A 22,214-nucleotide genomic window follows, 5' to 3' on the forward strand; every position below is an offset into this window, starting at 1 on the left:
GATGGACAGAGGGTGGATAGGTGTACATGTGACAAATTAAAGGCAGCAAATGTTAACTGTAAAATGTAGGTGATGGGCAAATAGGTATTTATTAGTTCTTGTTTTTTTCTTTTTCTTTTTCTTTTGCTACCATGGATCGAACTCCGGTCCTTGTGCTTGCATAGCAGGCGGTGAAACCACTGAGCTAAATCCCCGGCCCCTTAGATAGTTCTTCTAAGTTTTCTGTACACTTGAAAATTTTCCTAACAATGTAGTGAGAAAAAGGAATGCATTGGAGAAGAATGGCAGGGAGGAATATGGTCCACAGTCCCTGTAAGAAGGGTGCTTTAGAGGATGGCTGAGAGATGGGCTATGTCCCGCCCAAGTGACATCTTTTCAAGACGGAATCTTTGGGTCCTATTAGACCCGTTAAATAACAAGGGTGACACTGACAGAAGAGAATGACAGAATGAACCAAGTGGCACCGCCTTGAGAATGCCAGACGCCTTGGGATCCTGCCTGCAGGTGGAGATTGCCCATGAGTAGCAGGAACATTGTTTTTGTTGTTGTTTGTTTTGGTACCGGGTACTGAACTCAAGACCTTGCACTTTCGAGGCAGGCGTGGAACACAGCTGTTTAGAAAAGGTGGAAAGAAGTTATACAATGGGCTGACATTGGTAGTTTTGTGGATTTAGTTGAGGCATAACTGCTTCTGCCTCCTGGGTGCTGGGATTACAGGTGTGCACAGCCACGCCCTGCTTTTAAAAGAAGAGATTGTTTCCTAGGGAATGCAAAATTTCTAAAACCAACAAGGACTCTTGATGTTTGGAATATGCAAATAGTTTCGTGTAAAGTTAAAGTCTGCGTTGAGCTGGGCTGGAGGGTCGAGTAGGGGTGGGGGGAATCCCGTCTGGGCCTGCGCGGTCCAGGTGGGAGCTGCACTTGGGGCTCTGGGGTTTGGAGGGGCAGGGCCGCGCCCGTGCAGGTCACGTGGGAGTCCCGTAGGTCGGCGCAGGCGCGCGGTGGCGCGCTTACTCGCGCTTCTTTTTGGCGGGTAGAGTTTCCCGGCTGAACCCTCAGTTTTTGGGTTTTACCTGCTGACTGTTTGCTCTCTCCCAGCCCGGGATGGAGCAGCGGGACGAACTGGAACTGCTGATGGACGAGAGTTTCGAAGAGGAGGCTGCGCCGCCGGCAGAGCTGTGAGCGGGGTGGGGAGGGAGTGGGGACCAAGCGGGAGATTTGAAAGGAAGGCGCGGGAGCGGCGGGGACGGAGCGCAGCGCGCCTCGGGCCCGGGCCGCGCGCCTGAGCTGAGGCCTCGCATCAGCCAGTGCGTTCTTTCCCGATTTGGGGGAGTCTCCGCCACCTGAAATCGCCGCCTAAGAGGAAATCACAAGTGCCTGATGCTTTTCTTCGCTCAGTTGGAGAAACTCATCCCAAGGAGAACGTGCACCACGATCGTGATGTAGAATTGTGTTCAGTAGTAACAGCTGTAGTGCTCTTCAGGGTCGAAGGACGTTTACATCTGGAATTTTATTGGTGCTGGGAAAGACCCTTGAGAGATCCTGTAGGCGACACAGCTGCTGGGAAATAGGTGGCCTGAGGCCACCTGGGGCAGTTGAGGAAAACGTTTATAAAATGCTAGAAGGCGCGGTGGAGTGACCGGGGTGATTTAGGGAATAAAGTGAAAGGCGTTTGATGATAGAATTGGAGACTGACTTTGGACTGACCTTTGGTCTCTCACTGTTTAAGAATTTCAGGAAAGACTTAGCAGGAGAACGCTTTTTTTTCTTCTTCTTCTTCTTTTTCTTGCCGTATGGGGATGGAACTCATGACCTTGCACTTGCGAGGTAGGTGCGGCGCCACTGAACTAAATCCCCGGCCTGGGAGAACTCTTTTTTTAAGAGAGATTATTTTACATGATTTCAGGCGGCTTGGACTACTGAATAAAAGTATTGTGAAGAGACTTGCCCATTATAAATACAAATAAGACACTTCTGCATAACCTTGTAGAAGAATGAGCTACCTTGACGATAGGTATCCAGCCTGCTTTCTGTAAAAAGCAGAGGCTGGTTATTCCTAGTGAAGTTTTATAGGAATTCCCACAATAAAAACTATGTTGGATGAAATGATTTCTAAGTATGCTCTTTAATGTAAATGGTAGGACTTGCAGTGACTCACCCAAGGTACTCTTTCACAAGGGAAGCAACCCTCTCCACTTGTGCTAAGCTTCCCTTTAGCCCCTTTAATCAGGTTTTAAACTTTTTTTTTTTTTTGGTACCGGGGATCGAACTCGGGTCCTTGCGCTTGCGCAGCAGGCGGCCGAAACCACTGAGCTAAATCCCCGGCCCCAATCAGATTTTAAATAGCATTGCTTCCGGGAAGTTTTTATACCAGGCATTCTTCCCTTTTGCCTTTGCTCAGTTTTACCTAATTATCTAAAGGTCATTGTAATAAGCTTTCATCGTGGAAAACTAGAAAGTTGGTTTCTAGATAAGTACATTAAATGACTTCTTATGTCATGGTTGGGCTAAAATAGTTTTGTATGTGTATGCTTAAGATTTCAGAAGAAATTGGAAGCTTCCTTTCCCAAAACAATTCTGAGCCAAGGAACAGATAACCGCTACCTGGTCTTAGCCGTTGACATTGTGCAGAACAAAGGAAGCTACGAAAAACACCTAATCATCACTGCATCTTGGTCACTAGAATGTAAAGAACAGTGCATCCTTAGGAATGACTGGTAATTTTTGTGTGACTTTGCGTCACTGATTTGGTAGACCCCTCCCTTTGCCCATGCTAGGCAAGCGCTTGAGCTATGTCCAAAGCTCTTAAGAGTCCATTGTCTGTCTGTCTCTCTGTCTCTCAGTCTGTCTCTCTCTCTAGTATTAGGAATCAGATCCAGGGCACACTACTCTTGAGCTATGTCCCCAGGCTTGTTTTCTTTTGTATTTTGAGACAAGGTCTTGCTAAGTTGGGTAGGTGGGGCTCAAACTTGCAACCCTCTTGCCTTAACCTCCCAAGTGCTAGGCTTGCAGGTGTGTGCACTATGCCCAGCTGATTCAGGGTACTGCCTTAAATGCCTTCAAATAATTATGTGGATGTTGCTGTAATTTGTTTTTTAACAAGGGCATAGATTTGAACTAGATTTAATCCTATATGAAAATTACGTCTATTACCCTAGCATCTCAATCCCTTATTCCAAAATTGGTTTTTACTGTCATTTGAAAATCATGTATAGATTGAGCATCTTTTATCTAAAATGCTTGGTACTAGAAGTATTTAATGTTTTGGATTTTCTTGGGTTTTAGAGTATTTGCTGTACCTTTTGCTTTTTTAAAAAATCTAGACTGCAAATTAGTTTGAACTAGGTAGAAAGATTTCACTCTTGCTGCCCTGGGTTTGACTTTATGTTTGAAGACTTAAAGCTGTAATGTGTTGTTAAGTCTTAAGAAGGAGAGGATTATTTAAATAACCCAATTCATAATTGGAGCTATATATTACACTAGAAGTGGTTTGATAGTTTTGCTAGACATTTGTTAGACATTACTAAGCTGTTTTCCTCTAGGAAGACCATTGAGTATTCTCAGATGTGTTGCAGGTACAAAGAGGTAAAGATTGCATTCTCTTAATTTTAAAAAGATTCAGAAATTTAAACATTATCTCTCTCTTCCCTTCCCTTTCTCCCTCCCTCCCCCCTCTTTTTTCCCCTCCTTCCATTTAGTTGAACCCAGGACCTTTGCACTGAGCTACATCCTTTATATTTTATTTTGAGACAGGATCCTGGTAAGTCACTTAGTTGCCCATGTGGAACTTGGGATCCTCCTGCCTCAGGCTCCTAGACTGATAAAATTATAGGCACATGCCACCACACCTGTGGAGAAATACTTACTTCTCAGATAAGATAATAGGTTATTTTTTTGAAGCATCATTGATATATTTAAATGTGGGTATCTAAACTATGCATTTCTATTTTAACTTTCCTGTGTATTTTCAGGTGTTCTGTACCAGTACAGCCAGGGGACATCATTCATTTGGAAGGAGACTGCTCATTTGATACTTGGATAATAGATAAAGATTTTGGATTTTTGATCCTATATCCAGACATGCTGATTTCTGGTACAAGCATAGCCAGTAGCATTCGATGTATGAGAAGAGCTGTCCTGAGCGAAACTTTTCGGGTGAAGAATTCTAATAACTAATGTTTATACAGCATCTTAGATTATAGAGCCCTTTTTTCTTTTGTGGAGCTGGAAATCAAACCAAAGGCCTTGATAATGTTAGGCAAACACTGTACCATTGAGCTACACACCCAGTCACTAAATGATAAAAATTTTAATTTCAACCAGACGTGGTGGTGCACATCTGTAACCCAGCACTCTGGAAGTATGAGGCAGGAGGATTGAAAATTTGAGCCTAGCCTGGGCAACTTAAGAAGAACTTGTCTCAGAAATAGAATTGGGACCCTGTGTTCAATCCACGGTAATGCAAAAGAAGAAAAGATTTTAATGTAACATGCCTAGGCATTTCCAAGCTTGGCTTTATGTGATTCGCAATAAACTAGAAATAAAGTCTATTTTATTTTTATTTTTTTAAACTTTTTTGTTTTGGGCTGGTGATTTAGCTTAGTGGTTCCGGTGCCTGCCTCACAAGTGCAAAGTCCCAAGTTTGATCCCCGGTACCAAAAAAAAAAAAGTAAACTTTTGTTTGTTTGTTTGTTTTGTTTTTTGAGACAAGGTCTCAATATGTAGTTCAAGCTGGCCTTGAACTCACTATGCAACCTAGGCTGGCCTCAAACTTGTAGTGATCCTTCTGCCTCAGCCTCCCGAGTGCTGGGATTGCAGGCATGTGCCACCATGCCCAGCCAAGAAAAGGTCTATTTTTAAAAAGTCTCAGGTGGTATGGTAGCACACACCTGTTGTCTCAGCACTCAGTGGGCAGAGGTAGGAGGATAGCTGGAAGTTTGAGGTTAGTCTGGGCTATGTAGTGAGACCCTATCTTAAAAAAGTTATGGACTATTTCAAACATATACAAAGAGATAATTATAATAGACCCTTATGTACCAAACACTCAGCTATAAAAACCAATAGTCTATTCCCAAACATTGTTACTTTGTAAGTAAATGGCAGCTGAAGCTTTTTTTAGCAACATATATTTGTTATACTTAATAAAAATGATAGTACTACCTTAAATTTATTTATTTTTATATCATTTTAATATTTATTTATTTATTTGGTACTGGGGATCGAACTCGGGTCCTTGTGCTTGCAAGGCAGGCAGCCGAACCACTGAGCTAAATCCCCGTCCCTTTGCTTTTTTTTGAGACAGGGTCTCAATGTATATTCTAGTCTGGTCGTGGACTCACTGTGTAGCCCAGGCTAGCCTCAAACTTGGCAGTGATCCTTCTGCCTAAGCTTCCTGAGTGCTGGGATTACAGGCATGCACTACCATACTTGGCCCAATACTTAAATGTTCAGTTTATTTCTAATGTCTTTTTTTTGGTACTGGGGATCGAACTCTGGACCTTGTGCTTGCGATCTAATGTCTTTTCTTCTTTTTTTAATCTAATGTCTTTTCTAAAAATAATTTTTCCCTGAACATTATAAATTATGTTGTTATATTTTTGTGATCAGTATTCAAAGTCCTGATGGCTATGTTTGGTTGACATGTCTCAAGTTTTTTTCAGTCTTTGTTGGACCTTCAACCACTGTTTCTATGGTGATTGTTAAAGAACCTGGGTTATTTGTTAAAATTTTCCCCTCCTACCAATTTTTGGAAATTACACAGTTTTGGGGTTTTTTGTTTTTTGGTTTTTTTTGGTACCAGAGATCAAACTCAGGAGCTTGGGGTTGCAAGGCAGGCGCGGTGCCACTGAGCTAAATCCCCGGCCCTTGTTTTTGTTTTTTTGAGACAAGGTCTCCCTTTGTAGTTCAGGGTGGCCCCGAACTTGAACTCGCTATGTAGCCCAGGCTGGCTTTGAACTTGAGGCAATCCTCCTGCCTCAGTCTCCTGAGTGCTGAGATTACAGGTATGTGGAAGAGTAGAACTCCAGCTGTAAGATAAGAAAAATACCTAATAGGGTCTAGGCTGGCCTTGAACCAGTGATTGTCTAAAAACCAAAAATAAAAAGGGCTGAAGATATAGCTCAGTGTTACCTGGGTTCAGTCCTCAGTACTCTCTCCCTCATTAGCATTCGGGTCTGCTTTGTAGATTGTGGTTATAAGAGAAGTTAATATTACCCCACGAGTCAAACTAACAGGCAGAAGATTCCTAACATATATCATCCTGCCTCAGTCTCCCAAATATCTGAAATTATAGATGTGTGCTTCCATACCTGGCATTTTTTTTTTTTTTTGGTACTGGGGATCGAACTCAGGACTTTGAGCTTACGAGGCAGGCAGTGGAACTACTGAGCTAAATCCCCAGCCTACACCTGGCATTTTATTTCATTTTAAAATTTATTTTATTATTACTATTTTTTTGTTGTTGTTACCGGGGATCAAACTTGGGACCTTGCGCTTGCGCGGCAGGTGCCTGAACCACTGAGCTAAATTCCCGGCCTTTTAAAATTATTTTTGACAGGGTCTTCCTGTGTAGTTAAGGCCAGCCTTGAACTCTGAGTAGTCCAGGCTGGCCTCAAACTTGGCATCCTCCTGCTTTAGCCTCCCAAGTGCTGAAGTTACAGGTATGCACCACCACTCCTGGCTCTGGTCTGTAATTTTAAAAAACTTTATTTTGGCTTAATTTGAACTCACATAGACTTGTAAAAATAGTACAGAGAGTTCTTCAGTAAAGTAATTTTGAAAATTCCTAATGGATTATTTTGGTAGACTGTATAGTTTTTTGGTATCTTCTAGGGTGGTAAGAATAATTTGGGAAGTAAAGTACTTTTCTTGGAGTGGAATGAACTTTCTTTGGAACAATCTTTATTGTAGGTTTAAATCTTATGTTTGAATATCTTTTACTTGCATGAGTTTATGAGCTATGCCTTTATTTTTCTACTTGGGTCAATTATAAAGTGAGATTAGAGAAAAATACTTTTAAAATACGAAATATTTGAACTGGGTGTTTTGGTGCAGTCCTAAAATCCCAGCTACTTAGGAGTCTGAAGCAGGACGATATAAATTTGAGGCCAGCTTGGGTAACTTCTCAAGATCCTTTTTCAAAATTTTTTTGAAAACGGCTGAGGATGTAGCTCAGTGGTAGAGCACTTGCCTAGTATGCAGAAGGACCTGGGTTCAATCTTTAGCACAACACACACAAAACAAGTTGAAAGTATGTTGAACGTTTTCCTATTTTAAAAAATCTTCCCAAAATGGAAATACACTGATTTTAAAAGTAACTCAGATTTGCTCAAAAATTCCGAGATAATTCTGAGCAGAAGAAAATGAAATTCATCTATATTTCCACCTACCAGAAAAACACATTAGTAGTTTGACATGTATCTATAGTGGTCATACAATTGTATAATCCTGTGTTTATGTGTTGTGAAATAAAATGTTTGTATGATTTGTTTTGGTAGAGCTCCGATCAAGCCACACGCCAGATGCTGATGGGTACAGTTCTCCATGAAGTATTTCAGAAAGCAATAAGTGATAGCTTTGCACCAGAAAAGTTAAAAGAACTTGCTTTTCAAACTGTTCAAGAAATAAGACATTTGAAGGAAATGTAAGTAGTTGGGATGTTGCCCAGGCTGGGTTTGAACTTGCCATGTTCCTGCCTCAGCCTTCCAGAATGCTACCCTTACAGGCGTGTGTGACCATACCCAGCTGCCTGTTTTTGTTGTTTTGGTGCTGGTGATAAATCCAGGGATTTGCACATGCTTAGCTTGTGTTCCACCACAGGTATGCCCCCAGTCCCTTGGGGACACTTGACTGCTCTTTTCATTTTTCAAAATATAGCACAGTGTGGCCCGGGATTTAGCTCAGTGGTGCCGCCGCCTGCCTTGCAAGCACAAGGTCCTGAGTGTGATCCCGGTACAAAAAAAAAACACCAAAGAACCATATATATATATGGTGCACAACGTTAACTGTAGTCACTGTGTTGTACAATAGATCTCTTGAGCTTATTCCTCCCATCCAGCTGAAGTTTTTAAACCGTTGACTAACATCCCTCCCACCCCTGCCTAGTGTATGTTTAGACCCCCATGGATATTTAAATATCTGGTTAGTCTGGAGCCCAATTTGGGGAAAAAACATAGATGAAAGAAAAGGGTTTTTTGTTTGTTTGTTTTGGTACCGGGGATCAAACTCAGGACCCTGTGCTTGCAAGTCAGGTGGCGGCACCACTGAGCTAAATCCCTGGCCCAAGAAAAGGTTTTTTTTTTGGTACCGGGGATCGATCTGGGGACCTTGCGCTTGTGCAGCAGGCAGCTGAAACCACTGAGCTAAATCCCCTGCAAGGAAAGGTCTTTGAACAGCCAAAATTGATTCAGTGAAGTCCGTGGCTTAAATCTTGTGTGGTTGGCTTGAGGATGTAGCTCAGTGGTACAGTGCTTGCTTAGCACGGTCAAGGCTCTGGGTTCAATCCCCAGCACTGCAATAGAAAACAAACCAGAAAAAAACCCTTGTGAGCTTCACAAAATGAACTTTCTCTCAACCTTCGACATGTTCGCATTGTTTGCACTAGCTTCTTTTTGGGGGGTTGGAGGGGCTTCTGTGTTGCCCAGGCTGGTCTCCAAGTGCCTGGGTTCAAGTCATCCTCGGTCTCCCAAGTAGCTGGGGCTGTAAGTGTGGCAACTTTCCACTCATTTCTAAGTTAAGTGGTTTCTAAGAGGCAGCAGGGAATAAGGGGCTGCTATAGAGAGCCACTTTCATAATCATATAAAATGCGAGTTGATATTTTCATTCCAGTATATAAGAGAGGAGACTTTAAAAGAACAGGCTCTGAGTTGGACATGGTGCCACATGCCTGTAAGACTAGCACTCAAAAGCTTGAGGCAGGAAGATCATGAGTTTGAGGCCAGCCTGAACTACATAGCAAGACCCTGTCTCAAATAACCAAAAAACAAACAAATAGAAAAAAACCAAGACGTTAAAGATCATAGTTTTAGAGGGATTTATTCTTTTTTTTGGTACTGGAGATCGAACTCAGGTCCTTGTGCTTATGAGGCAGGCGGCAGCACCACTGAGCTAAACCCCTGGCCCTAGAGGGATTTATTCTTAACAGATTCTTGGCTGTCACTGAATTATATCATTATTATTTATCATGACATCCTAAGTCATTAAGGAAAATCAGGTGTTTTGTAATTATGAAAATAATTTTTTCCCATCCAAAGTAGTGCCAGTCCTATTGAAGAGAATCCTAAAGCAGCAGGTCCAGAGTTCTCTTCCAGTCTTGTTCATAGACTCTCCCTGAGGTTCAGAGGAAGATCTGTTCCTGCTTTACCTTCTCGTACATACAAAAGGTTAAGCTTGAAAAATCCTACCTTTAGTGCCTTAATCTCAGGACGGACCAGGCTGCTACATGTCATTTGCTGAGACTTGCCTAAAATGAGTAGTAGAGACTTTAAATGCGGAGGCTTTAACAGGTATGAACTGTTCTGGAACTCGGAGTCCTAGTCTGAGCTGGTATGGTGGTTCACACTTGTCTCAGATGTTCTGGAAGCTGAGGTGGGAGGGTCCCTTGAGCCTGGGAGTTCAAAGCCATCCCTGGCCAATATTGTAAGCCTCCATTTCAGTAGAAAGAAAATAATTTTGGTCTGATCTGAAGTCGCACACTGGGAAATACCTGAGCAAATCATGACACTGAAGATGGGTTCCTGAATAATTATTGGAAATAATTTAAGAAAAAAAATGAGAATTTTAGAGGGCTTTTATTTATGTGGGTTGTGTCTGTAGATAATTACTGTACTAGAAGTCAAAACAGATAAATAAAATATTAAGTCATTTAAAAGTAGCAAGCCATTTCATGTTAGCATAAATAAAATTCTAATGAAAAATAATTATTTTGAGAAAAATTTAACAAGTTGGGTGAGCTTCTTTTAAATTTTTGCAAATACTTAAAATGGCTTAATACAAGACAGCTGGTTTTTCATATCTGCTTCTGCATCCAATGTATTGCTGTATTTTATGCCATATAGAAAACTCCACCGTGTACTCCTTTCTTTTTCTTTTTTTGGTACCATGGATCGAACTCAGGACTTTGAGCTTGCCAGGCCACTGAGCTACATCCCCAGCCTAACTGTGTACTCCTGAGAAGATGAAAGTACAAAGACAAATACTGTCTTAGCATTGTTGTGACATAATCTTGACCTTGTGGGCACCCTGCAAAACTGAGACTAGATGCTGTTATTCTCTGCTGACTTCCCATATAAGAGGTTAAAGGTTCCTGTAGAGCAGTGGTAGTGAATTTATGGCACACATGCAGTAGCAGGCACGTAGAGCCTTCTCTGTGGGCACATGAGCCAAGTTGCCCCAGCAGCTGAGCATCAGATAAAAGTTTTTGTAAACTAAAACCCAAGTATTCAGGTTTGATTGCAATGTTGGCACTTTGCAATAAAAGAGTGGGTTTTGGGTTGCAGTTTGGGCACTCGGTCTCTAAAATTTTTTCTTACTGCTATAGATTGTTCTTTGGTGCATATAGTAAGGTTCATATTACCTTTCTATCCATTTGATCTTTCCTCCTTTACATTTCTTTTTACTTTTAGTGGTGGTGCTGGGGAATGAACCAGGGACACTGTATCACTGAGCTGAATCCCCAGCCCCTTTTATCGCTTGAGTTAGTGTCTCACTGAGTTGCCTGGGCTGGCCTCAAAGTCACAGTTTTCCTGCCTCAGCCTCCCAAGTGGTTGGATAACAGGTGTGCACCAACACTCACAACTCTCTTGGAATTTCTGGTTTCCATTGCTTGGTTTCAGGATCAACATCTCCTACTATCTTTTTTATCTCAAAGGTATACTTGGGACCAGGGCCTTCAATTACATCTGTCATAGTTGAATTGTAGCAAATAATCTGAAATTAGATGTTATTACACTGTTGTTTGGTTTGTTTTTCAATTGTGCTAAAATACTCATAAAAATTTCTTTCTTAAACATTTTTAGGTGTATGGTTTAGTGCCTTTAAATACATTCCCATTGCTGTGCACCCATCCCCACCGCCCACACATTCTCACCTTTCCACACTGTATTTTTTTGTTTGTTTTTTGTTTTTTGGTATCGGGGATCAAACTTGGGTCTTTGCGCTTGCACAGCAGGCGGCGAAACCACTGAGCCAAATCCCTGGCCCTTCCCACACTGTAGCTCTGTACCCATTCAACAAAAAACTCGCCTTCTTGCCTCCTCCCCGTTTCTGGCAACTCCTGTTGTTTTTTGGCTGTGATTTTGACAACCATAGATACCCCATATAAGCGAAATCATACATCTGTCTTCCCATGACGGCTGTTCCACTCTGCATCGTGTCCTCAGGGTCCATCCATGTTGTAACCTGTGTCAGAACGCCTTTCCTTTTGCTAGTGCTGGGGACCCGTGCAGGCCTTGCGCATGCTGAGTGTTTAGGGCACAACGAGCTCCTCCTGGCCTCCTGCCCTGATGAGGCCGAGCTCTGTCCCATCACGTGTACATGCCACACCATGTTTCTCTGCTTGTGAGCTGGTGGCCACTTGACTTGTCCATTTGGTTGTTTTTGTCCTTATTTACGTTTCTCATTTCTGCTTTCATACTTAATATCTCCTTTATTTTGCCAGGTACCGCTTAAATTTGAGTCAAGATGAAATAAAACAAGAAGCAGAGGAGTATCTCCCTTCCTTTTCCAAGTGGGCTGGAGATTTCATGCGTAAGAGTGCTTCGGCTGACTTCCCTCAGATGCAGCTTTCCCTGTAAGAAATGCATGTCATTTTCGTAGTGTTCATATTTGCAGACCAGGAGTCCATTCTGTATGTTGAATCAAAGCTTTCTAAAGTGTGAGCTATTACACTTAGCCTTTTTGTTTGCTTCTTTCACGATTTTTGGTCCTTACTATCTTTTAGTGGGTTTTTGTTTTTTTTTGAGACAGGGTCTCACTATGTATCCCAAGGTTTCATTATGTATCCCAGGCTGGCCTTGAACTCAGCAATCCTCCTGCCTCAGCCTCCTGAGTGCAGGGATTGCGGGTGTGTGCCACCAAGCTGGCTTGGTCCTTAGTATCTTTGTATGACAAAAGAGAATCTAATGAATTGAAAATTGTACTTTCATTATAAGAAATGATTCTAATTTTTTATTATTAATTTAATTTTATAAATTCCTGCCTCAGCCACCTGAATAGCTGGGATTATAGGCATGTACCACCATTGCCCGGCTGAATATAGATTTTTAAAAAATTAGCTGGGCACCTGTACATATACCTGTAATCCTACCACTCTGAGGCAGGAGAATTGCAAGTTCAAGCCCAGCCTGGATAATTTACTGATTTAGGGAGTCCCTGTCTTAAAAATAAACAAACAAATAAATAAATAAATAAGACCTAAGGATGTAGCTCAGCGTAAAGACCCTAGGTTTAATCCCCAGTACTGCCCCTCCTTGATGGTCAACTTATAAATTTTTTTTTTTTTGGTACCGGGGATCGAACTCGGGTCCTTAGCTTGCGAGGCAGGCAGTGGAACTACTGAGCTAAATCCCTGACCCAATTTATAAATATTTTGAAGATTCTTACATTTTTTTTCCTGTGCTAGAGATTGAACCTAGGCCTCTTCCACTGAATCTACTAAATTTTTTATTTGATACTTTTATGTTTTTTCCTCTGGGTCACTGTCTGTGGACTGTATCATATGTTTGGCCACCACACCTGGCTTTTGTTTCTTTTTCAGACATAATCTTGTTCTGTTTTTTGTGGTTTTTTTTTAAACATGGCCCTGTTATGTAGTTCAGGTTGGTCTTGAACTCACTATGTAGCCCAGGCTGACCTTGAACTTGTGGCGATCCTCCTGAGTGCTGGGATTTTGTGTGAAAAAAAAGATTAATAGTTAAGGAATTTGTAATAAATTTTGGCTTCCCAGGATTCCATCACTGATTCTTTGATAACTCTAGTAGAAGTATACACATTTTCCTGATGATTATATTTGAAGTGTCTTTTTTTGTTGTTGTTTTTTTTTTTGGTACCGGGAATCAAACTTGGAACCTTGTGCTTGCAAGGCAGGCAGCAGAACCACTGAGCCAAATCCCCAGCCCCCTTTTTTGTTGTTTTAAGACAAGACCTTGCTCTGTAGTTTAGGCTAAACTCACTATGTAACCCAAACTGGCTGGAACTAGTGATTCTCTGGGCTCAGACTCCCCATTAGTGGGCTACAGGTATGTACCACCACATGTGGCTTATGTGAAACATCTTAAAGCAAGTTGTAAGAAAAATTAGGGAAAACAGCCTTTTCTTCCCTTCATTTGTTAACAAAATATCTGTTGACCTTAGTGAAATGAAACTAGCAGATCAAATTCATCTAAGTGATGTGTATTCTTTTTATTGTTTTGCAGCACTAGGGGTTGAAACCAGGTCCTCGAGCATGCTGGGCAAGTGCTTTTCCATTGAGCTACATCCTCAGGCCTTTTTATTTTTAATCAGGGTCTTACTAGGTTGCCCGTGCTGGCCTCAAACTCCCAGTCCTGCTTCAGGCTCCTGAGTTGCTGGTAATTAAGGATTTTTGCCACTATGCCTTGCTTCAGCTGGAATTCTTACTCTTTTTAAAATTCAGTTTTGAGTTTGTTTGTTTTGTTTTGTTAGTAATGGGGATCAACCTCAGGACGTTGAGCTTGGCAGGCACAGGGTCACTGAGCTATACCCCTGGCCCCTAAAATTCAATTTTGGTACATAAAATATGGTAATTGCTAAAAAGTTTCTTTTCACTTGAGATTTTTATTAGATTTAGTATTTTATATGGGTTTGAGTCTAAAGGTTTAAAATATTTTACCAGTAGGTAGAATTCATAAATAAGAATTAACATTTAACTGACTAATCTGTTCTGCTCTGAAAACGAGTAAATTTTAGACAGCAGAGGTATAAACAATTTTAAAAGTTATCTCTATCTCCTATACCTTATATTCCTTTTTCTCTTTTTCATGTTCTCAATTAAGTTATTAAAGTCAGAATCTTGTATAAATAAAAGCCAACATTGAGTACTTAATTTTAAATGTTGATCACAGTAGAGGTGGATTCATTTAATGATTACAAAATGAAGTCGAGTGGCCATGCACCCATCCTGAGACTGTCACATGGTGTGTGCAGGGGCTGTGTCTCGGGAACACACCCCACACCTTGCAGGTGGTGGGATGGAGAGCCATTGTCAGCAGTGGGAGATGGTATCATGTGAGGGGACGGGTCTCTGGCCAGGTGGGCTGCACACATGCAGGCCGTTATGTGCTCATTTATGTAAGGAGGGGTGTACTGGTTCCTGTCGTTGGTTCAGCGGATAAGTAATGAGACCTTTGGGTTAATATAGACCTGGAAGAGAAAGACATGGGGTAAGAAGATTGTAGGAGTGAATTAAGGGGCGGATTATAAATATTAAGGACTAAGTTACATGAGTCAGAGCCTGGGAACGGGCATCATCAGAATTACTTGGAGGGTTTGTCGGTTGGTCGGTCGGTGGCTGGGCCTCGCCCTGGTGTTTCTGCTGGAGCTGGTCTGCAGTGGGACTGAGAGCTCATGTTCACCATGACTTCTCAAGCAGCCCTGATGCTGGTGGCACAGAACCGTCCTTTGAGAAGCACCAGTCTATAGACTTTCCCATCCTCTGACTGTCTCTGATAACGAAGGCCAGCAAACATGCAATGAGCTGCATCCTAATTGTTTCTGTGTGTTTTTTTGTAGGCCAAGTGATGGTAGTAATAATAATTCAACATGTAGCATTGAAGTCGTAAGCTCACTGGATATCGAAGAAAGCATTTGGTCCCCTAGGTTTGGCATGAAGGGCAAAATAGATGTTACAGTTGGTGTGAAAATACATCGAGGTTGTAAAGCAAAGTATAAAATCATGCCACTGGAACTTAAAACTGGCAAAGAATCCAATTCCATTGAACACCGTGGTCAGGTATAAATCTTCGAGCAATTGCCCAATTGTTTAATGTCATCACACATGCGATCTGCATTGTATGTGCTGGTTCCGTTGAAGGAGCGTTTATGTGAGGTTCATGTGTACCTTTTTCGTCTGTAATATGCCGTCCTCCTGTGGTGCAGGGTGTATAGATGCTCAGGAGATCATTTTCTCCAGCAAAGTTGTGCAGGAGTTGAACTTGTGAGCCAGTGACACTGATTTTATGCTGCCATCTAAGCAGATGCTGCCAAAAATAATTCCTTATTCATGGAGGATGGGGAAAGCAGGTTTACTTGGAGATTTTTTTTCATGCGTATTAATCTATTAAATGTTCTAAGTAATCTTAAAGTGATACAGTTTGCCTTAGCTAGATCTGTCGCGGTGTCTCAAACACTTCAGGAAACGTTAGTGTGGATTGGTTCTTTGACCTTCATGTGATCATGTTGATTTTTTTTTTTTTTTTTGAGACAAGGTCTTGCTCTGTAGTTCAGGCTGGCCTTAAACTCATGGCAGTCCTCCTGCCTCAGCCTCCCAAGTGCTAGGACTATAGGCAGGCGCCACCACATCTAGCATGATTGTGTTGATTTTTTTTGGTACCAGGGATCGAACTTGAGTCCTTGCGCTTGTGCAGCAGGCAGTGAAACCACTGAGCTAAATCCCCAGCCTGATCATGTTGATTTTTATCTGAGATAAAATAATAAAATTGTTTTATTTTTGTTTTGTTTTGCTTTTAGAATTGTTTTTTACTATTATGATAAATTGAAGGTTTTTGTTTTGTTTTGGCATGTATGTGTGTGTGTGTGTGTGTGTGTGTGTGTGTGTGTGTGTGTTACTGGGGATTGAAGCCAGGGCCTTGTACTGAGCTCCATCCCTAGCCTTTATTGATTGATTGACAGAGCCTTGCTAAATCCCCCAGTTGCCCAGGATAGAGTTGAACTTGCAGTCCTCCTGCCTCAGCCTCCCAGAGTGCTGGGATTACGGGTGTGTGCCACCATGTCAGCTTAATAAATTTAATTGTTGGAACTCAGGGGCTTGAGCTTTCCAGGCGAGTGCTGCGCCACTAAGCTACATCCGAGGCCCTGATGAATTTAAGTTTTAAAATTATCTTTTAAATTCATATTCCTCTTAAATATAATCTTTCATTGCTTTTTTAAATTATTTGAAATTCACATTACAGTGATTTAAGAAACCAAAGTAACACAAAGCTATATTCTGTTTTTGGATGATTTCCATCATCTGTGTCTGTCAGGCAATTTGCAGTATGTTCTCACAGAAACTTTTAAGTCAGTAAAACAAAGATCGAGGGCCAGGGATGTAGCTCAGTGGTGCCACACCTGCTTGGCAAGCGCAAGGTCTTGGATTTGATTCCCAGTACCAAAAAGCAAAATACTAAAAGAATTGTATTTTTGTTGTCTAGTATGTGCTGAGGGAACACAGTACAATAAAGAACTGAATTTTTTGGGGGGTACCGGGTACTGAACTTGGGTCCTTGTGCTTGCACAGCAGGCGATGAAACCACTGAGCTAAATCCCTGGCCCCTTAAATTTTTAATGTAACTTAAATTTATTTTAGTCCTCAAGTTTTCGTATTATTTGAGCAGATTTTGTGTAAAGTGAGATTCAGATTCAAAGTACTGAATTATATAATCAGGGATTAAAGAGACTATTAAATCTTGCCATTCTTGATTGTGTATGAAATATTAAAGGTTATACAAAAGCTTTTCAGTTTGGAATGAAAAGTGATCTTGGTTTTTTCACCTACTGGGTTTTATAGATAGATGTTGGAAGCAGAGAGAAAGACAGGCTTGTACTATTAAGAGACTTGAACTTTTCCACTTGATAATACAGAAATGGTTGAAATTACAAATGGAAGCATGGGGTAGATTAAAGCCCTCTTAGAGGGAAAAATCATGCTAAGGTAGAAGGAAGATTTTCTGAAGTCCGAGCTTTAAATTAGGAGAGGGGATGTAGCTCTGTGGCAGTGTGCTTTCCTGATGGATTAGGCCCTGGGTTCAGTTCCCACCTCTAAAGAGAAAAGAAAAAAAATTTAAGGGAATGTGTTTCATATACATGAGACTGGAAATACTCCAGCTGATTTTTTTAAAAGCTTGACTAAGGGCTGAGGATTTAGCTCAGTGTCACTGCTGCCTGCCTTGCAAGTGCAGGGTCCTGAGTTCAATCCCCTGTACCAAAAGAAAAGAAAAGAAAAGTTTGAGATTACTTTGGAATGATAAGGAAAAGAGAAAGATTAAAAGGCACTTTGCACCTACTGTCCTCTAGATTGAGGGCTTTTTCCCTGATTGCTGCTCTAATTTGTTGTGGCTTCAAGGCAGAGAACATGTGATGCTAAATTGTATTTGGTTGGAACTTTTATCTTCCCTGGAAGAGAAGCTGCAGGAGAAACTTAAGAATAAAATGGGTTTTGATGTCCAGCATCACACACACACAATTTTTATTTGGTAGCTATATTGTATGGGGACCACAACTAGAAAGTATGTAGGAAAACCTACATGTTCCCTCAGTGCCGATGTTTAAGCAGCAGGCTGTCATAAGAATCTTAGGTTTGTAGATGAAGTTAGGAAATTTAGCTAAAGCTTCAAACTTTGGCATGACGGTTCACTACAACAGAAGGCGTCCACATTTTTTTTTTTTTTTTTTTTTTTTAGACAGGGTCTTGCCATTGCAGTTCCCTGGCCTTGGCCTTGAACTCACTATGCAGCCCAGAGTGGCCTCAAACTCATGGCAACCTCCCTGCGTCAGCCTCCTGAGTGCTGGGACTGCAGGCATGCACCACCACTCCTGGCTTCTACATTTTACTTAGTAGATATTTTAACTTACCAAAAGTATGTCTGTACATGTCTTAACCTTTAGGTGCCTGGAATTGCATTTTCCTTGCAAAATTTGTGTATTGGAATTTCTTCTATATTTCTGTTACATTTGTTAATTGCCCAAATATTGCTGTTTTTGACTGTCACAAAAGAACAAAATTTTGCCAGGTGTGATGGAGGACACCTATAATCCCATATAGTGGGGAGGCTGAAGGGAAGAGCCTCACAGTTATGAGGCCAGTCTTTTTTTTTTTTTTAATTTTATCCCATTCCTTCCCTCCCTTAATGTCCCCTCCCTTCCCTATGTACAAAAAGCTTTGTTTCCACTGAGGCCAGTCTTGGTACACAATGAATTCAGATCCAGCACGATACAGTGAGACCTTGTCTTAAAAAACACTAAAAAAGCTGAGCATGGTGGTGCACACCTGTAATCTCAGTACCAGGGAGGCTGAGGCAGGAGGATCACTGAGTTCCAGGCCATTTTGGGCTACATAGTGAGTTCAGAACCAGCCTGAACCACATAGTGAGCCTCTGTCTCAAAAAAACAAAACAAAACAAAACAGAAGAACCCAAAGTAAAAAAACCACACACAAAAACCCCAATCCAGTGTTTTATTTTTTATAAATTTGTCTTAGGCACTTGGTGATGAATCTATAGATATAAGTATTAGTATTTATGCTGAAAATAATATGTGCTTTTATAAATTAATAATTTATTTATTTATTTTTGGGTACAGGGGATTGAACTCGGGTCCTTGCACTTGCGAGGCAGGTGGCAGAACCACTGAGCTAAATCCCCTGCCCAACATTTTTTGTTTTTTTTGTTTTTGGTACTGGGGATTGAACTCTGGTCCTTGCACTTGCAAGGCAGCCGGCAGAACCACTGAGCTAAATCCCCGGCCCTAAATTAATAATTTATAAAGAATAAGTTTTGTATTTTTTTTTTTTTTTTTTGGTACTGGGGATCAAACTCGGGACCTTGTGCTTTCGAGGCAGGCGCCGGAACCACTGAGCTAAAGCCCTGGCCCTAAAATGGGTTTTGATCTCCAGCATCACACAATTTTTTAAAATTGTATTTTATTTAATTAATTAATTAATTAATTTTTTTGGTATTGGGGATCGAACTTGGGTTCTTGGGCTTGTGCAGCAGGCAGCAAAACCACTGAGCTAAATCCCCAACCCTTTAAAATTGTATTTTAAATGTAGCTTAGAAAATACAGTAGAGGGGCCGGGGATTTAGCTCAGTGGTTCCGGGCCTGCCTCGCAAGTGCAAGGTCCCTAGTTTGATCCCCAGCATCAAAAAAAAAAAGTACAGTGGAGTTATAAATATAATTTGATATTGTATTTATGTATGGGAATTATAATTCCTTGACATGATATTTTGGAATTTTATGATTTAAAGACTGGACCATCCTCAGCCATTTAAATTTTTTTTTTTTAACTTTTTCCCATTAAGTTTATTGGTACATTTTCAATATAAAATACAGTTACAGTCATCATTGGGATCTTGTCCCATTACATGAGTATCTTGGTTCTTTTTTTTCCCCTTTCCCCTGCCCTCCCTTCACCCCCTCCACCCTTCCCTATTTGCAAAGACTTTGTTTCCATTTTTTTCCTTTTCTCATATTTTTTCTTTTCCCTTCTTTACTTCCCTTTACCCCTCTTACTTCCCCTGCACGTTTAGACTTTTCCTTCCTGTTTCACAATATCAATTATACATTTTTTAAATTACAATGTTAAGATCTAGGAGACATTATCACAGGTTTTACAGAATTTAAAAGGATATAGAAAGCATATTACAAAAATCTGATTTGAAATAAATTTGACAAATTCTAAGAAGTATCTTGGAAGACAAGTTAATGAAACTAACTCTGGAGGAAATATAAAATTTGACAAGTTCTTTTTTTTTGGTAGCAGGGATCAAACTTGGGTCCTTGTGCTTGCGCAGCAGGTGGCAAAACCACTGAGCTAAATCCCTGGCCCGGAAATGTAAAATTTGAATAGCACCTATTAAAGAAAGTATATTCCTAGCTTGAAAACCTACCTATATGGGGCCAGGGATTTAGCTCAGTGGTTTTGGCGCCTGCTGCGCAAGCGCAAGGACCCGAGTTCAATCCCTGCTACCAAAAAAACCCACCTACCTATATGACAACAGCAGGCTCATATACATTTTTACTGATAAATTGTATCAAACAATTAAAGCAGAAAAAAGAAGGGACATTTCTCCCGTCATTTTAGGAACTCAACATTGTGCTAATCCTAAAACTGGATAAAGATAATAGAAGAAAAAAGTATGAACATAGAAATTTGTTTAACAAAACAAACTATTAGAAGTCATATCTCTTCAGCCATTTAATATTTGACTCTTTGAGATCTTTTGGAAAATCATCAGTTGTCCTTGGGTTGTACACAACTCTAGCTAAATAACTTGCTCTTGCTGTGTGATGTAAGGGACAGTTTCTAACTTGACTTCAATTGCTTCTCTGAAGGGCACCATTAAATCTCAGGTGGTTAATGTTTCATGCTCTTGGAAATAGTACATACATTCTCTGTGGGGTTAGGGTCATTCATTTGTCATACTAACCATGACATAAATGAAAAGCATTGTAGTGTTCATTCTAACTTGGGAAAATAGTGTCTAAATAATGTTAATTTATAAATGTGAAATAGGTTGATTAACTTTTAATTTGTGGAAATACAAATATTGAGTAAGAAAAATTAACTTTATTGTCTAAAATAGAGAAGTATAATTTTCGTGGGGGTTGTTGAGACAGGGTCTTGTTATATAGTTCAGGCATTGAGCTCACCCTCTAGCCTTGAACGTGTAGAGATCCTCCTGCCTCAGCCTCCTGCGTGCTGGAATTACAAGGATGTGTCACCAGACCTGCCGAATAAATTACTTTGTTACCTTTATTGATTTGGTTTGTTTTCTTTGTCTTTTTTTTTTTTTTTTTTTGAGACAGGATCTCACCATGTAGTTCAGACTAGCTTTGAACTCACTGTGCAGCCCAGGCTGGCCTCAAAGTTTCAGTGATCCTCCTGTGCCTGTCTCCCAAGTGCTGGGATTACAGGTGTGCACTACCACACCTGGCAAATCTGTCATGTTTTCTAAATGGAAATAGCTTTATTGACCTTTTGGTTTTAAAATTATGTGTTGGTTACAAGACAACTAGGGAAATAGTAGAAAGTTATAGTTCTGTTTAACAAAGTGCTCAATGTTCCTACAGGTGGTTCTGTACACACTGCTGAGCCAGGAGAGGAGAGCAGATCCCGAGGCTGGCTTGCTTCTTTACCTCAAGACTGGGCAGATGTACCCTGTGGCTGCCAAGCATCTGGATAAAAGAGGTGGAGCTGCTTGCTTTGGCTTTTATTCCTGGCTGCTCTGTTGCCCTCAGCTTTTGGCAGTAGTTTTATGCCTGAAGGTCTGCTTGCAGCACCTGCCAGCCTACTAAGATGTAATTTGTAGCTGTTGCACTGTTCTAAAAAAGAATTTTAATGATGTACTTTATAGTTGAAAACATTTTCTTTTTTTAAAATTTTTTTTATTTTTTTGAAAACATTTTCAATCTTTAAAAATTTTGTAATGCCAAACTTCAGGCTGAACTTCATACTTAACGTTAGAGATGTTCTAGATAGTGCTATACTCCGCATTCAGGTAATAAAATGTCAGCTTGACAAATTCTTACTCAGTATGAGGTAGGTATTTGTTCCAAGAACTTAGCAAGTAAGTAGAAACTTACAGGAAATATACCAAAATATGATTATCAGTGGTTATTCTAGTATAGTGGAAAATATGATTGGTGTTCTCTGCTTTTCCTTATGCTTTTTTTTTTTTTTTTTTGGTACCGGGAATCGAACTTGGGACCTTGCGGTTGCAAGGCCAGTGCCAGAACCACTGAGCTAAATCCCCGGCCCTCCTTATGGTTTTAAATCTCAGAGCTTTACTAATCTACTGGAGAAGATAAGTAATAAACTTTACTAAATAAACTCTTGAAGACGCTTAGCTTTTTTCTCCCCATAGAATTATTAAAGCTAAGGAACCAGATGGCATTCTCTTTGCTGCACCGTACTAGCAAATCTGCTACTGGAAAGGAGAAGACACAGCTTGCTTCTTTGCCTCAAATAATTGAGGAGGAGAAAATCTGTAAATATTGTTCACAAATGAACAACTGTGCTCTTTATAGCAGGTAAGTGCACTTTTCCAAAAGCATTAATTCAAGTTGGGTGTGATCTCAGTATGACAAAATTGGTGGCTGATCTGGCATTAATGGTTTTGTGTTGTGTTGTGCTGTAGTGCTGGGGCCTTCACATTGAGCTGTGTCCCCTGTCCTTTTTTATTTCATCCTTTTATTTGGTGTGTAGTAATTTTTTGAAATGAAGGGAATGGGGGGAAAAAAGCTCAGTTTATATTTTCAAACAA

At 40.7% G+C, this 22,214-nt stretch overlaps 1 protein-coding gene across 5 annotated transcripts in view; it reads left to right on the forward strand.

The window, feature by feature from the left end:
• Positions 1 to 969: 969 nt before the first annotated feature.
• The window catches only part of Dna2 (DNA replication helicase/nuclease 2), a 46,141-nt gene continuing 24,896 nt past the window's right edge, over positions 970 to 22,214 (forward strand). For 2 of the 5 annotated variants that reach the window (XM_087185455.1, XM_087185457.1), the window contains exons 1-8: positions 1,194 to 1,827; positions 2,538 to 2,717; positions 3,972 to 4,155; positions 7,497 to 7,642; positions 11,657 to 11,788; positions 14,746 to 14,965; positions 21,022 to 21,139; positions 21,816 to 21,981. In XM_087185455.1, the coding sequence (XP_087041581.1) occupies positions 1,676 to 1,827; positions 2,538 to 2,717; positions 3,972 to 4,155; positions 7,497 to 7,642; positions 11,657 to 11,788; positions 14,746 to 14,965; positions 21,022 to 21,139; positions 21,816 to 21,981 (1,298 nt within the window). In that variant the 5' untranslated portion in view covers positions 1,194 to 1,675. The other 3 variants (XM_087185456.1, XM_087185458.1, XM_087185459.1) reach the window with 3 other exon arrangements.

The sequence above is a fragment of the Heterocephalus glaber genome, unplaced genomic scaffold, assembly GCF_053883595.1.
Source record: "Heterocephalus glaber isolate CG9 unplaced genomic scaffold, H.glaber_assembly_v1.0 deba00001497, whole genome shotgun sequence".
In the NCBI taxonomy this organism is placed as follows: Eukaryota; Metazoa; Chordata; class Mammalia; order Rodentia; family Bathyergidae; genus Heterocephalus; species Heterocephalus glaber.